Source organism: Marmota monax, unplaced genomic scaffold, assembly GCF_021218885.2.
Source record: "Marmota monax isolate L192 unplaced genomic scaffold, Marmota_monax_Labrador192_F-V1.1 WCK01_AAM20220418_F8-fsc00076, whole genome shotgun sequence".
NCBI classification, from domain to species: domain Eukaryota; kingdom Metazoa; phylum Chordata; class Mammalia; order Rodentia; family Sciuridae; genus Marmota; species Marmota monax.
Window position 1 is genome coordinate 3,174,154 of NW_026692843.1, and position 15,315 is coordinate 3,189,468.

Below are 15,315 nucleotides of genomic sequence, written 5' to 3' on the forward strand. Positions count from 1 at the left end.
TATGATGGATGTGACTCCGGAAGATCACGGCTGTGAGTCCAGAAGGGTCTCTGGTGTTCATTCAAGTCCAGTTAGCGCCGAGGGGCTTCGTGGTCCCCCACCCCCTCGGCCAGTATGTGTCGGCCCGGAAGGGCGGGCCGTAGATCTTGCGCAGGCGCAGTGTGGACGGCAGCATGGCGTCCCGGGCCAAACGACGGGCCTTGGGGAAAGGAGCCCCGCGGCCTCCCGGAGACCCCTTCCGGCACGACGAAGAAGAAGGGGAGGATGAAGTCGAGGATGAAGACGAAGACGATGAGGATAGTGACGAAGAAGAGGACGAAGACGACGAGGTCCTTGACGAGGTGAGAAGCACGCGCGACCCCCGTGATTAAAAACTCCCTGCCCACCAGAGCAGGGTGAAGAGCGTGTGAGCCGCGTGGACTGGTGACGTCCCTGTCCCTAGGCTCGGCAGGCAGAAACGGGGGGCCAGGTGCTTGTGGAGTTCCAGTCCAGCCCTTCCTACGCCGCCATCGTGGCGACGGTTCCGAGCTCCTCCTCGCCGCTTAGCCGCCTCTCCCCTGCGTCCACCCCACTCTTGGTCCTTGAACTTCCCGCGCTGTTGTTCCAGTCTTTTCAGAGGCTCTTAGTCGTGCAGTTCTCCTTCGTGTTCGGAGCTCGACTAAGCGGCATTTTCTGCCTCTTTGGTTCTTTTTTTTTTTCTTTTTTTGGTGCTGGGGATTGAACTCAGGGGCACTCAACCACTGAGCCACATCCCCATCCCTATTTTGTATTTTATTTAGACACAGGGTCTCACCGAGTTACTTAGCGCCTGGATGTCGCTGAGGCTGGCTTTGAACCCATTATCCTACTGTCTCAGCCTCCCCAGCCGCTGGGATTACAGGCGTGTACCACCGCGCCAGGCCATTTTCTGCCTTTTTGGGACAGCTGACCCGGTCAGATGGTTTAGCCTTATGAACTCAGAACTGGGTTCCTTTCCTAGTGCCCAATATTATAGATATTTATTCGTTGAGTGAATAATGAATAAGACTACTGAATGTCTAAGCAGGTGCATCAAACTTAACTATCATAGTTTGTAATTCATGCCTCCCTCACCTAATCTTCAGCATTCTGTAAATGGCCCTAAATTGACCAGTTTCTCATACATCAAATCTAGGAGTTAACTCAAATCTCCTGTCTTTCCTCATTGCATATCCAGTCTATCAGTAAATTCTTAAGTGTCCAGACACTTCTCATTGATTTTGTAACCATCTCGGTCCACACTTCTATCAAATCTTGCCTGGACTACTGTAATATAATAACTGACTTGCCTTTTCCATTCTTGTTCCTTTATGGACTATCTGCTTACAGCTGGATATCTTGTAGGTCTGTTCTCATTTTTTGCTCAGAATACTCCTGTGACTTCCTATTTTATTTATTTTTAAAAAAACATTTCCTCATGGTTGGCGGGCAGAAAGGCAGCAAGGATGGCTGAATCAGAATAAAGAGGAATGGGAAATAAAGTCTAAGAGGTAAGCACGAGTTAGATTGAGCATGGAAAAGAAGATACAGAGAAGTGTGGATGCAGGGTTAGGGATAAGACTGGTGTGGGCATATGACACATCTTCCCAATCAGATCAGCTCTTTACTTTGGCTGCTTGCCTTGTAATTACCATCTTACCACTTTTCATTTGGAAAAACGTTTGCTATTTTTCTAATTTTGTGTTTGTAGGAACCTGTGCTTGCATTAACATGGAAAATCTAACATACCTCCAGTGACTGAAAATGTGTTTACTCTAATAATAGTGTAGGAAAATAGGCACTTACATATACAGTTGGTGGGAATGTAAATTGGTACAGTCACTTTGGAGGTAATATGACATTGATTAGAATTTAAAGTGTTTACATCCTGTGATTCAGTAATCCTACTTGTAAGAATTTACTTTCCAACAATAGTAATAGATCCTGTTCTAGACTCAGCATTTTATTTTTTAAAATGTTTTAGGTGGACATAATATCTATTTTTATGTGGTGCTGAGGATTGAACCCAGTGCCTCATGCATGCTAGGCAAGTACTCTACCATTGAGCCACAACCCCAGCACACTCTGTGCATTTTATATTAACTCATTTAATACTTACATCAGTCCTATGAAGTTAGAATTATTGCTGTTTTACAAGTGAAACCACACAGCAAATTAAGAGACAATAACATGTATATAGTTTTTTATGTGGAGAAAAAATGAGATGGAAAATAACATCAGATTATGTGTATGTTTGACATTAACCTCTGGAGAGTAGGAGTAGGTGCTCTAAGGAGAAGGGAATAAGGGCTTTAAATCTCTTCTGCACCCACTGTAGTTTTTACTCTGGGAATATATGGCCTTTTGTGGGTTTTTGTTGTTGTTGTTTGCTTTAGTTGCAGTTGGACACAATACCATTATTTTATTTATTTATTTTTATGTGGTGCTGAGGATTGAACCCAGTGCCTTGCACGTGCTAGCGTTATAAAGCTTCGTCCCGGGGTTTCATAAACTGACTTCCAGACCACTCACGTGTAATCGATCGAATCCAGCCTTTATTGAAGCACACCGGTGGCGGCTGACCAGAACATAAAGCTGTTCCCTTGATCAGCCCCGAACAATTGCAAGGGCGCTCCTTATAAACCTGAAAACCGCAAAAGGGATATTCGGGGGTCTAGCCAATGCAAGCAAGCCAAGTTACAGAAGCAGGAGAGTGCAGTCAAGCGGCAGGAAGCCTAACCAATCACAGTTAGCCCAGTCACCCCAGTTACAATAACAGAGCCCCATTACCCTAGTTACAGAAACAATGCCCCATTAGGTAGTTCTGTGTTCTTAAAGGTTTCTATAGCAAAAGGAAAAGAACATCTTACCCCAGTCATGACCCTTCTACTTGGCATGGTTGTTTTACAGGATGAAGTCATAAAACAAAATGGAGTCACATTTGCTTCTACTATCACACTAGGAGAGCACGCTAAAGCTGAGCCACAACTCCAACCCCTATGTATGGCTTTTTTTTTTTTTTTTTTTTTTTGATGGAAGAAATTGTTAAAGTTTTCAGGGCAGTTCCCCATGCTGAAATGCTGCGTGGATATTTATCTCTCTGTTTATTTGAAGAAGGCTTTAATTTCTGAGATGTTCACTTATTCACAATTTATTTCCCTTATGTAGGAAACTTTGAGAATTATGTTAAATTCAAAATCAGACTCAGGTCTTTTTTGAAACAAGATGGTATATAAGGACATCTGCAAATAGTCTAATTTAAAGAATAAGGTGAGGCAGCTGGCTGAGCAGCAATAGAAAGTGATTTTTCAAACTTCAAGAAGGAACAGTGCCGATGATGAAAAGAAAAGGCTTGGGCATATTTATTAAGGTTCTTGTGATCGTGTGGTTAGGACTGTTGTTTGTGCATAACAGAAACCCCTGCAGGATCACTTCAGCCGAGGGGAATGTATGCTGAGGATGCATAGTTATCTTAATTATCTCTAAGGGCAGGAAAGCCAGTGAGCTTCAGGATTAGACTGAGTCCCTGAACTTGGAATGCTATCAAGAACCTTCAAAGTCTTTCATATTTGTCATCCCTGTCATACTCTTCTCCACTGTATTCTTGCTTTTCTGTTTCTACTCCATATAACAGAAAATCAAAATGCCAGTAGTTTCAGAGTTTCATTAGAAAGAGCAAGAAGGCTAGAAGCCACAGTCTGAAATCTGAATGCTGGGGAAGGGGGTGAGTGACACTCACCTGGGGTTGAGTGACAGGGCTGTTATACAAAGATGGCCGTTTTTGCTGAAACCATGTAAAGGGGAGCCTTATGCAGGAAAGAGGTGTGGACTGGTAATTTATTTGGTAGCCATTGCAATAGCTATGCCATAATAGTCCAAGATGCAGGTCTGAGACTTCTATCTAGATAATGAAGAGACACTAGAGAGCATTATTTAAATAATTCTAAGGAATAAAGTAAAGACCTGAATAATGACAATTTGTCATTTGGTTTAGTTTGATCCTGTATGGAATGCTCCCACCCAGTCTCCTGGGTTTTGCTATTTTTGTAATCTGGCCTACTTCAGAGAGTGAGATTTGAAGTGTGCAAGCTAGACTTGATGTCTGTGCCCTGGCAAGTTGACAGTCAAGGGAGCACTTAAGTGTATGCACAGTTAGGATGACAGGGTAAAAGTAGGTCTGTTTTGTCTGCAGAATCCTTCAGCTGAGACCCAAATTCCAAAACCTGTAAAACCTGAAGTGCATGTAAATATATTGTATCATCAGAGCTCATGTCAAGGTATGGTTTAAGGTATGATTTAGATGCATTTAAAAGCATCAAAGATTTTGTTGTTGGTGTGAAGTAATAGTTTCATTTTTTTGTGGGAATATTTCAGTAGAATCTTGTTAGATTCCGTTGTTTTGCACAGATAGGTCAGGGAGCCCAGCTCCCCACTTGTTCTTCTAGTCCTTTGGACTCACCATATTACTCCTGACTTAGGGCCTTAGTATGTGCTGTTCCCTGTGCTCCCTTTGTTTGTTCTCACTTCCTGGTTTGTGCCACTTTGTTAGGTATGCTTTTCTTGACCTTCTCACTCCTGTTTTTCAAGTGGTAGCACTATGTCCCTTTCTTTAATGGCACAAATAACTGTAATTGTAACTTTGCATTTATTTGTGAGTATCTCCTTAGTGTCTGTATCCCAACTAAACCATAAGCTTCATTGGGAGCAAAATCATTCATGTCTGCTTCCCTAGCCAATTTATCTCAAATGCTTGTTACCTGGTGATATTTAATAAATAAGTAAATGAAGTATAGCCTCAAACCCATGGGCTAAATCAAGCTGTAGGCAGTACCAGGAACTTTTGAAGTGACTTTGTTTTTTACTTTGTTTTTTTGGGTAAATGACAGTTTCTCCTTTGTGACTGCTGTGGCTGTTATCTGAACTAGATTTTCTCAGCATTTAGACTAGGTCACTTAGAGTGTTTTGTTTCCTCAGGCTTTTGTGTCACATGAGGAAATGATATGAATGTCTTTGTAATCTGTACAGGTAACAGTCTTAGCAGTGTTTGTTTGAAAGCCTAGACATTTATAGTTATTCAGGTGACATCTTTCTCATGTCTTTTTTTTTTTTTTTCCCCCTTAGCATCTTCTGTACATGACTAAAAATAAGAACCTAAGAGAATGGAAGTTGATGAAAAAGAAAAATTTGCAAAGTGGAAAATAATGCCTGAATTGTCTTAGGAAGTTACATATGGTGACCTGTTTTGTGTGTTCTTTACAGGAAGTGAATATTGAATTTGAAGCTTATTCCATCTCAGATAATGATTATGACGGAATTAAGAAATTACTGCAGCAGGTATTGTCTTTTACTTATTACACATAAATTTGCTCTTCTCAGAAAATGCAGGTTGTTTGATATAGTCCCTTTCAAATTTCATCCTTTCAGAATTTGCATTTCCATCCTCTTCACTTTGCCTGGAAGGAGGAATTGTTTCCCTTTAAAGTTTTTTGTGTCCTGAAATATACTCATTTTCATCTGTCAATTCCTTGAGCTACTGTTCTATTTCCTTTAATTCACATCCATACTTTGTGGGATAAAATAATTTTTATATAATAATCATTTTAACTTCACCTTCTGGTGGTACAGTGTCATTTTTGCTGCCCCTACTTATCCCTTCAGCCATATAATATGGCTTTGGTTCTCTAACCTTTATAGCCTTCAGTGACCTGTCAGTAATTCTTTGACCCTATGTCCATCCTTCTCCTCCCTTGCTTCCCCTGCCCTATACGCCTTATTACCACTGACTGCCTCTTCTCAGAAGTTTCCTAACTCTTAGGTGCTTTAACACTCCTGGGCTTTTCTCTTCATCTTGGAGTTGCTTTTCTAGATCATCAGTTTGGACAAGTGATTTGACATTTTTTTTTTTTAATTAAGGGATTTGAATTTTTATTAGAAATCATGCTTTGATCTTAATTTAAAATATTTTTTTTTTCCTCTTAGCTTTTCCTAAAGGCTCCTGTGAACACTGCAGAATTAACAGATCTCTTAATTCAACAGAACCATATTGGAAGTGTGATTAAGGTAAGTAGGACAGTTGTGTTCTTTTGTTCAGCTCCAGCTGAGAGGAGGTACCACTGGAGAATGCCTCGGAAGGTCATTGTAGTGATCTAAGGATATTAAAAGCAATAAACCAGGAGGTAGCAATGGACTCAGGACACTTGGGAAGTGAAATATGATGAGGCTTAGTATGTGGTTCACTTGAGAGTGAGAAAAAATGGAGTCAAGGATGAGCTTCCAGGTTTCTGTTTGGAGCAATTAGGACAGCAGACATGGAGGAAGATCAGGTTAGGAGGGGGAACATGACTTTGGCCGTGTACATTTTAGTTTGGGGGGCCTATGATGAGTGCAAGTGAGATACTGAGCAGAAGAGGGAGCCTTGGAGACTTGGGGGGTTTTCTACCCTGTAAACTTATAGTATCTGTGCAGATTCTCTTACCTTGATGTCGGTCTTCCACACCCTGCTGGTGTCTCAGGATGGATGCTATTGCAACTATAGGTGGCGGCGGCAGTAGCAGGAGCTAACTCGAGATAGCAGAAGAGGTGCCCCAAGATGGATGCAACTTCAGAGATGGGGCTGAAAGGGTGGGCCTTACTCTGGCTTTGGGATACCCGTTCCAACATGCAGCTACTTCTTGGCCCTGTCTGCTGCCCCATGGTAGAGGCTAGTGCATGGGGAAGGTTATGGGGATGGCTGTAGTGTCTCAAGATGGAAGTGAATTAGACCTGGGCTCCCAGAGGGTGGTGATGGGGCAGACCCAGGCCTACACTGGGCCTGGGCTCCTGTGCAGGTCCTCGGAGGGGCTGAGCTCTGGGGGTCTGCCAGTGGATCTGGCTGGGCTTCAGCTCTGGCAGGGGTCTGCTTCTGGGCAGATGTGATCCTGGGCTGGGCCTCAGCTCTGGCAGGGGTCTGCTGGTGAGCAGAGGTGATCCTGGGCTGAGCCTGAGCTCCCACCGGGGTCTCAACTTGGGGGTTTTCAATGGGTGAATAATTACTGGAGTCATATGAGTGATTGGGATTGCTCAGGGAAGGCAGGGATAGACACCTGGTAATACTAGAGCTTGGATGTGGCAGGAGTACCAGAGGAGATTGACAGGAGTGATTGGAGAGGTGGAAGGAAAAGCAGTGCAGTGACCTTGTAAAATCAAGGGAGGAACATTTGAAGGAAGAGGGAATTGCCATCATAAGTGTCATAGAGAGTTCAAGAAAATAAAGTCTTGGTTGAATCCTGGCTCTGCTGCTTATCTCCTAGTGGATCTTTTCATTATTGTTTGCTGCATAACAAGTACCCTATAGTTTAATGTCATAGAATAGCAGAGGGGATGTTTGGCTCATGTATTTTGGACAGAGCTCAATGGGAATGACTAATTTTTCTTCCTGCTCTGGGTCATATTAGCTGTGGAGGCTCAACAGGAAGCTGGAGAATTTACTCTCAGGGTGGCTCACTCTGACTGGTAAGTTAGTGCTGGCTTTCTGTTGGAAACCCAGCTAGAATTCTGGGCCAGGGGCCTCTGTTCCTTGCCACGTGGACCTTTCTACACTTTGGTTGGGTTCCAAGAGCAACTAGCCCAAAAGAAAGAGGTAGAAAATAGCATTTTATGGTACAGTGTCATTTCCTTTATATGTTTGATTTGCATAGACAAGAGATTTTTCTACAGGAGAAGGAAGGCCTAGCCAGGGGTGGGTACATAAAGCCCATCACTCAACAGGCAATGTGAGGTCACTTTGTCAGAAGAGAACACAGGATTCAATATGTCTTTGGAGCCATTTATGGAATATGCAGTCTTTCCCAGAGACCTTAATCTATCTCTGTACGTGAGGATGATCTATGCACCTTCCTTGCAGATTGGGTAGGTGAACAAAATGAGTTGCTGAGTGCTTCGAACAGGATCTGGTACATGGAAGAGCATATGTAATCTCTGTTGATATCTATTCCCATTCTTGGCACCTATACTCTAGGCTAATGTGAAAAAAAATAAGAACTCCCAGTCTGCGTCCACTCTAATTGACCACTTTTAGCGGTTTTGCTTTGTCTTCAAAACCAAAGTTCTTGAAAAGTATTCTCACACCATGACCACTACTTCTCCTATTCATTTCTTCAAGCACCCTAATCTGGCTTTTTTGCCACTCCAGTTCTGACACTGAATGATAGGCTTACCAACATCTTTAATGCTTAATACAGTAGATACTTTTAGACCTTCTGACAACATTAGTAATCTCTGATGCTAAATGCAAAGAAAACAAGAAATGAAACCTGTGCCAGTCATATGAGTGTGCCCTCTGAAAGTGAGTCCTCCAGCCCTCTGTGAGTTTCCCCGGCTGATATGACACACAACAGGTAGTAGGAAAAGCAGACCACTTGCCTGCTCTTCCATCTCTAGCTTATTAATGTCTTTTTTTTCCTATATTTATTTTTTAGCTTTAGGTGGACACAATATCTTTATTTTCATATGGTGCTGAGGATCGAACCCAGTGCCTCACGCATGCTAGGCGAGCATGCTACTACTTGAGCCAAATCCCCAGCTCTCTAGCTGATTAATGTCTTATAAGGTCTGATGGATGTGTATGAGAAACAGTTGCCTTTATCCTTGAAACAGCTTGACATGCAGTGGGATTTGCCCTTTAAATGGATAATCACACAAATAGCTCTTCAGTTATAATTAAGGTTTCTTTGATTTCCGAGACATTTAAGGTGTCCCAGGGATAGACTTCTTGTTCCTAGGAGCCTTGCTCGGAGCATTTGCTGGATCCTTGGGGATTAGGTGGATGTGAACTCTAAAAGAGAGGTCGTCTCTAAGGTCTTAGAAAAAAGGGCAAAGGGAGAATAGTAAATTGCATTTGCTTGAGTCTGAGAGAAGCTGGAGATGAAGTAGTATCATTCAGTTCTCCTTGGCTGTCATGAATTCCACAGTACTTAGGTGCTAAAAAACTATTGAGTGTCAGGCTTAGGAATGGGGATGGGATGGGGCAGGAAATGGATTTAGCAGGGAGAACTCTTTTGCTGGAGAGGCATATGGTTGTAGATGTGATTGTGACTCTAGGCCCATAGAAAGGCAACTCCTTTATGGTCCAGCCTGATGGTTGACAGAGCCCCTTGTAAGGAGAGGAACAATCAGGGTGAGCCAGGGGGAGTCCCATTTACTTCCCCTGGTCTTTTGTCTGCAGTTATTGCACAGGTTTTGCTGCAACAGCTGGTGGTCTGCTGAAGTGCAGGAAAACTGTCATGTTGATCTTGGAGGACCAGGGCTGTTTGTCTATTCCTTTTTTCCTGGACTTCTTTCCCCTTTCTCCTTTATGAGCTAACATTCCCTTGTTCTTCTCACTGAAACTGTCAGTCTCATGAATTACCTTGTCAGTCTCCATTTTTGTGTCATCTTGTCTTGTTGAACTTAAGACATCCTGCTTAGGACTGTGAACAATAGTGAACAGTACTCACTGAACCAGTGCAGGATGCTTCCCCTGAGAACAGGACCCTTCCCCCCAGAACAGGTCCCAGGACATGGGGCACCTCTGCTGTCCTTTGGTATGGAAGCAGCAGCCTCCTTTCCTTCCCAGGCATGTCTCACCTGAGTACTCTGTGCTGGGCTCTGGGCTGGGTATGGGGATGGAGTAAACAGGCAACACATAGAAGAAAAACCGAGGACAAAGCTTTGAGGCCTCCGGTGGAGGGGCCATCAAAGTAGAGCTGGGAAGTTCAAGTTGGAGTCAACCATTTCATTTGTTTTCTTAATTTATCATTCCCTTTCTTGCTTTTCCTTCTCTCCCACCCAAGGTGGTAGGTATAAGGTGTTAGGTATTAGTGAAGAATCTTGTTCCATATTTCACTGATGGTCAGTACTGGCAATTATTGTGGAGGCATGAGTTTTAGGTGGAACAGTGTCATGGACCCACAGAAAAACAAGGGCTGGCTCCAGTGTGGTAAAGGAAAATGTCTTAAAAACCTTGAAAAGAAATTTAGCTGGGCATGGTGGCACATACCTGTTATCCCAGTACCTTGGGAGGCTGAGGCAGGAGGATCACAAGTTGGAGGCCAGCTTCAGCAATTTAGTGAGGCCCTAAGCAACTTAGTGAAAACTGACTCTCAACAAACAAACAAATAAATAAATAAGGGGGATTGGGGGTGTGGCTCAGTGGTAAACCACCCCTGGGTTCAGTCCCTAGTCCTCCCTACCACCTCCCAAAAAGAAGAAGAAATTTAAGCAGGATGAGCTTGAGCAGAATGTACAGAGGAACAGTAGAAGGAGGTTAGGTGAGAAGCACGTCATACAGGTTAAGATATGGTGTGTTCTGGGACACAGCAGGAAAGCAGTTTTGTTTTTGAAATTGAAAAGATAAAATGAGACAACCAAATATGAAAATTTTTTCTTTTTCTTTTTAAAATAGCAAACAAATGTTTCAGAAGACAGCGATGATGATGATGCAGATGAAGATGAAATTTTTGGTTTCATAAGCCTTTTAAATTTAACTGAAAGAAAGGTTAGTTTCACCGGGTCACATCTGAATGGTTGTTCCTTAGGCCAAAACCACTTTGACTTCATGCATGGTAGAAGTCAGACAGTGATATTCAGCTGTAAGGATATGTGCTCTCTCAGAGTCTTACTGAATCCTTTCAATATGAAGGTGTTGTTTTATTTCTGAATACCCAGATGAAGTCGTGTACTCCCTGTGCTACAGTGTCTGACATTGGTACTGGCACAGAGTTCTGCTGTGTCTGCAGCTGGTCTCTTTGCTGTTTGTGCAGTGTGGCTGTTCTGAGGCTTTGCTGCTTCCAAAGTTGAGGGCACTTACTGACATTTACTTGTTTTGATTCATCTCCTTTTGTTGACTCATGATGAATTCTAATGGAAATTATGCCAGCTGCTTACTCTCTGGAGAATAAGGCCACACTTAATAATCTTTAATTTTTAAAATGAACTTTTCAGTTATTTCCACTTGTTTTTGTGAACAGATATAACTTCTTTGTGGATGAGTATTAATTATAATTCTGACCACTAGTCATGGATTGATAACCTAAGCAGATATAATTACTTTTCTTTCTTTCTTTGTTTTTTATTTTGTAATAAATAGTTAAAATTTTTTCCACATTTTTATTGGTGCATTATAGTTGTATGTAATGATGGGATTTGTGTTACATTTTCAGTCATGCACACAATATAATTTGGCTAGTATCACTCCTTAGCATCTCCCTCCTCTCCCTACCTCCCTCCTCTGCCTACTTCCCAACCCCTGGATGTACAGTTACTTCAAAAGTAAGATGCAGCAGATATTAGAAGCTATAGCAGGAAACGCCCCTTGGACCTATGGGATAAAAAGCCATAGCTCTTGCTCTCAAGTTTTCTCCTGTAAGCAATGGCCTGTAATAAAAAGCAAGTCTTGTCTTTGCTTTCTAGGGTACCCAGTGTGCTGAACAAATTAAAGAGTTGGTTCTAAGCTTCTGTGAGAAGAACTGTGAAAAGAGTGTGGTTGAACAGCTGGACAAGCTTTTAAATGACACCACCAAGCCTGTGGGCTTTCTCCTAAGTGAAAGATTCATTAATGTCCCTCCTCAGATTGCTCTGCCCATGCACCAGCAGCTTCAGTAAGAGACTCCTGAAAATACCTTCAAACAGTAGCTTGTTTGTTTTTTCCCCAAGTAGACTCAGAAATGTGATTTAAGTGGAATATGTAGGTACAGAAAGAGCCCTGGCCTGGGTTGAAACAAGTGTAGTGTGGGGAGGATGGAAGAAAGAGTCTAATAGCTGGCTTTTTGAAGAATTTGGATTATTTGTGACAGTAATTTTCATATTTTTTAAGATTTTAAATGGAATAAGGTGAATGAATTTCCTTTAGACTTTTTATCCCATTTGCATGACATTTTCCTCCTAAAAGATTTCTGTAACATGAATAAATGCTGAATAATGACAGCAATAACCAAAATGAAGTGAAGTTCCTAGTTTCTGTTGGTCTGTTTCTTACCTAATTGAAGCATAGTTCTGTTACTGAATCTTGCTTCTCAGCATTTTTGTTGTTTTTGTTTGATGCAGAAGTTTTAAGCTACAAATATGTTAATCTCAGAACTGTAAAATCTTGCACACTAATGAACTAGGCATTGTGGCCTGTGCTTTGAAATAAACGATGGAATACAGACAGGTCCTTTATAGAGTATTGCCTCCGCTGGCAGCACTTGTGTTGTTTTCCAATAATAGCTGTAGGACTGAAACTACACTCCGCAAACTTTGTTTGCCATTTTTGCTTCTTGTTTCAGTGTTTTTTAGTTTTATATCCACTCTTCTATTCTCTACCTTCTCAGCTGCTACTCAGATTATACTTCTTTTGTCAATGGTTTTTGTTGATCGAGTTTTGCTTTTTCTAAGCAGTTGCAGCTCATGTTTGTTTTCACAGGAGAGTGATCTGCTCTTTTGATTTTCTATTAGATATGACTTGGGTTGTTTTTTAATCTACACCTTTGTTCAGGGGTAGCCAGATGCATAGAGCTGTGTAATTTTTAGGAGGAAAAAATGATTTCATTACATTTCATTAACTGCTCTAGAATTTAGGATCTCCATGTCCATGAAGCTTCTGCTGTGTCAAAAATTAGTCCCAAACTCTAGTGATTAGAGACTGTATAGTCATCATATGCTATAGTGATGTTGGTCATGTCTCTTTATAAGTTACATAGTTATTGCTTTTAAAGTTCAGATTCTTAGATATTTTAAGTTTGCACAGAGTAGCAGTACTGAGTGAATTTATGATTCATTTACACAAACTTGGATTCATCACATTATTATAAAGTGGTGGCATGATTATTCTAAAGTGTAGTTGACTGCATAGATAAAAATCACTGCTTTAGGAGTGGGGCCTCGGTGCTCTGGTTTGTGGACAGATTTAACCTGTGTCACCAACTAAACGTTGTGTGTGTGTGTGTCTTTTAGGAAAGAACTAGTAGAGTCACACAAAACTAATAAGCCATGTGGGAAGTGCTCTTTCTACCTTCTGATTAGTAAGACATTTGTGGAAGCAGGAAAATCCAATTCCAAAAAGAAATGGAGCAACCAGAAGGATGAATTAATGTTTGTAAATGCAGAGGAAGAGTTTTTTTATGAGGTAAGTAAGACTGTCTTATGAGGTAAGTAAGACTGTCTGATCTATTTGGATGTTTGATCATCAAGATTTTTTGTTCTTCCATGTTAGGTCAAAGTCCTTTAGGTATGGCCAGTCCATTTTTCTGTGTGGCCACTGACTAGCCACTAACAAATAACCTGGCACACAGTCGGTACTCAGAAGGCTCACCACCACCTTCCAGCCCATGGTAGTGACAGAGTATTTGGGAGGAGGAAAACGTGATGACTTGTTCTACCTGATCAGGCTTATTCTGAGGTCTTAATTCTAAAACCGTGTCATGAGGTAGACAGGATCTGCTTTGCAGGTAGGATGTTGGGTGTAGGGAGATGTGGGAACTTACCTGAGAAGTATACAGGAAGTATACAGTAAAGATAATCTTTAAAAAATGTGTGCCTCATACCTCTGACCATTTCAGGGTCGTGTGTGGGTGTTTCAAGGTTGGTTGTGCATATTGAATCTGTTCATAAAATGGCCTTATGCTAAGGAGTGGCAGAGGGAGTACGGAAAGACCAGCATTTGAAGATGACTCTTCTTGTGGCTGTCAAATGTTAAGAGTCTTAATCTCACTTACCTGCACAAGATTACTTTGAGAATTAAATGAGATGAATGAGATTGACTTTGGAATGAGAAACAGTTCACAAATGGATAAAAGTACAATTATCACTTAGCTGCCTGTTTACCTCTTAAAAATGGCATACCTCAGTCCCTGTTCCCAAATCTATTTGGAGAGTGTTTCATAATTTCTGCCTCAGTGTCCCATCAGAGCATATTTTATTCTGAGTTTTGCTTCCTTTAGCTGTCATTCTTACTCAAATATATGCCAAACATACTATTCTTTATTGTAGATTGAATGAATTTTGCCTTTGGTTTGTCCACATTTTTAATTCTTGGTTACTTTTTGCTGTAGAAGGCAGTCCTGAAGTTCAACTACTCAGTGCAAGAGGAGAGCGACACTTGCCTGGGAGGCAGGTGGTCTTTTGATGATATACCAATGAAGCCCTTGCGAACTGTGATGTTAATTCCAGACAGCAAGATGAGTGAAATTATGGATAAACTGAAATATCATCTATCTATCTAGTCCATTTTTCATGGACATTGATGGGCTTATTTTTGTAAAATTACCAGAAAACCCAGTGGAGATTTACTGAAAAACTCATGACTTTATTCATATTTAAGTCCTCTACAAAAGTAGGGTTCTTTTCCATGTGTCTATGACACATTCACAAAATATCTTTTTTTTTTTTTTTGGTCAAATTATGAATGGCTGATTAAAAACTTCCACCAAGAAGAAAAACATGGAGTAGTAATTTGAAGAATTCAATAAAACTCCTATTTTTTATTTTAAAATAATATACAAAGTGTTATTTTTTCAAGACTATCCTGTGGGGTGGGGCATCCATCCTCATGTTAAGCATTCATATGTGGCTTTAGTGGGCCCACTGTGGGCTCACTCTGGGATCATTATTGCACTTTGTTTGGCGGGCAAGTCACTGAAGAGTGCATCTCTGCTCAGTAGTCTCAGGGCACTTTTCACACATTTTCTGTTCCTTCTTTATAGTTGAAATGGGGGACAGGTGATCCACAACTTGCTGTAGAATATCCTTACTTTCACTAGGAGGCAGATTAGTGAAATAGTATTGTGGTGCCAGCTGCATAAATCTGTTTAAAACGAAACAATTAGATGGGGACAGGGTATGACAGATATCAAACCTTGTTGTCTGGGCCCTTCCCAACCCTAGGGAATCTACTTATAGAACTAGTATTTAATTTGAATTCTCCAGCTGGACACAGTAGTACATGCCTAGCAACTCGGAGAGAGAGAGAGAGAGAGAGGATCCCAAGTTTGAGATCAGCCTCTGTCACTTAGCAAGACCCTTTCTTTAAAAAAAGGCTGGGGATCCAGCTCAGTGGTATCGTGCACCTGGGTTCAATCCCCAGTACAAAAACAATAATAATTTGAACTCCCATCTGCCTTCGTAGAATACGTAGTTTCTGGTTTTCATGAAACCAATCCAATCCTATTTCTAGAATAAGTCAGCTTCTCTAGCATTAGGCCAGATGATGGAAGTACTGCTCACCATTGACCCCTGGTAGAAATAGGTATTTCCCCTAAGGCCCAGGACTACATGAGAGGGATCAGATCTGAAGCTTGACAGAACTTTGGACACTTATGCAAAATA

The 15,315-nt window shown here is 41.5% G+C and overlaps 2 protein-coding genes across 3 annotated transcripts in view; one reads left to right on the plus strand and one right to left on the minus strand.

Moving 5' to 3' along the window:
- The first annotated feature begins 126 nt into the window (after positions 1 to 126).
- Bccip (BRCA2 and CDKN1A interacting protein) lies at positions 127 to 14,485 on the plus strand. Its single transcript, XM_046448891.2, has 7 exons — positions 127 to 341; positions 5,257 to 5,331; positions 5,977 to 6,057; positions 10,418 to 10,510; positions 11,425 to 11,612; positions 12,946 to 13,117; positions 14,043 to 14,485. Exons 1-7 carry the CDS (start codon positions 174 to 176, stop codon positions 14,211 to 14,213), a joined length of 948 nt encoding a protein of 315 aa, XP_046304847.1. The 5' UTR covers positions 127 to 173; the 3' UTR covers positions 14,214 to 14,485.
- Positions 14,452 to 15,315, minus strand: part of Dhx32 (DEAH-box helicase 32 (putative)) — a 53,761-nt gene continuing 52,897 nt past the window's right edge. For both annotated transcript variants that reach the window (XM_046448881.2, XM_046448882.2), the window contains one exon: positions 14,452 to 14,794. In XM_046448881.2, coding sequence (XP_046304837.1) covers positions 14,623 to 14,794 — 172 coding nt within the window. In that variant the 3' untranslated portion in view covers positions 14,452 to 14,622. The remainder of the gene's footprint in view (positions 14,795 to 15,315) is intronic.

Coding starts and splice junctions, on each gene's coding strand:
- Bccip (XM_046448891.2), top strand. CDS start 174: ATGGCGTCCCGGGCCAAACGACGGGCCTTGGGGAAAGGAGCCCCGCGG. Junction 6,058..10,417: donor ATATTGGAAGTGTGATTAAG/GTAAGTAGGACA, acceptor TTTTTAAAATAG/CAAACAAATGTTTCAGAAGA. Junction 11,613..12,945: donor CCCATGCACCAGCAGCTTCA/GTAAGAGACTCC, acceptor TGTGTCTTTTAG/GAAAGAACTAGTAGAGTCAC.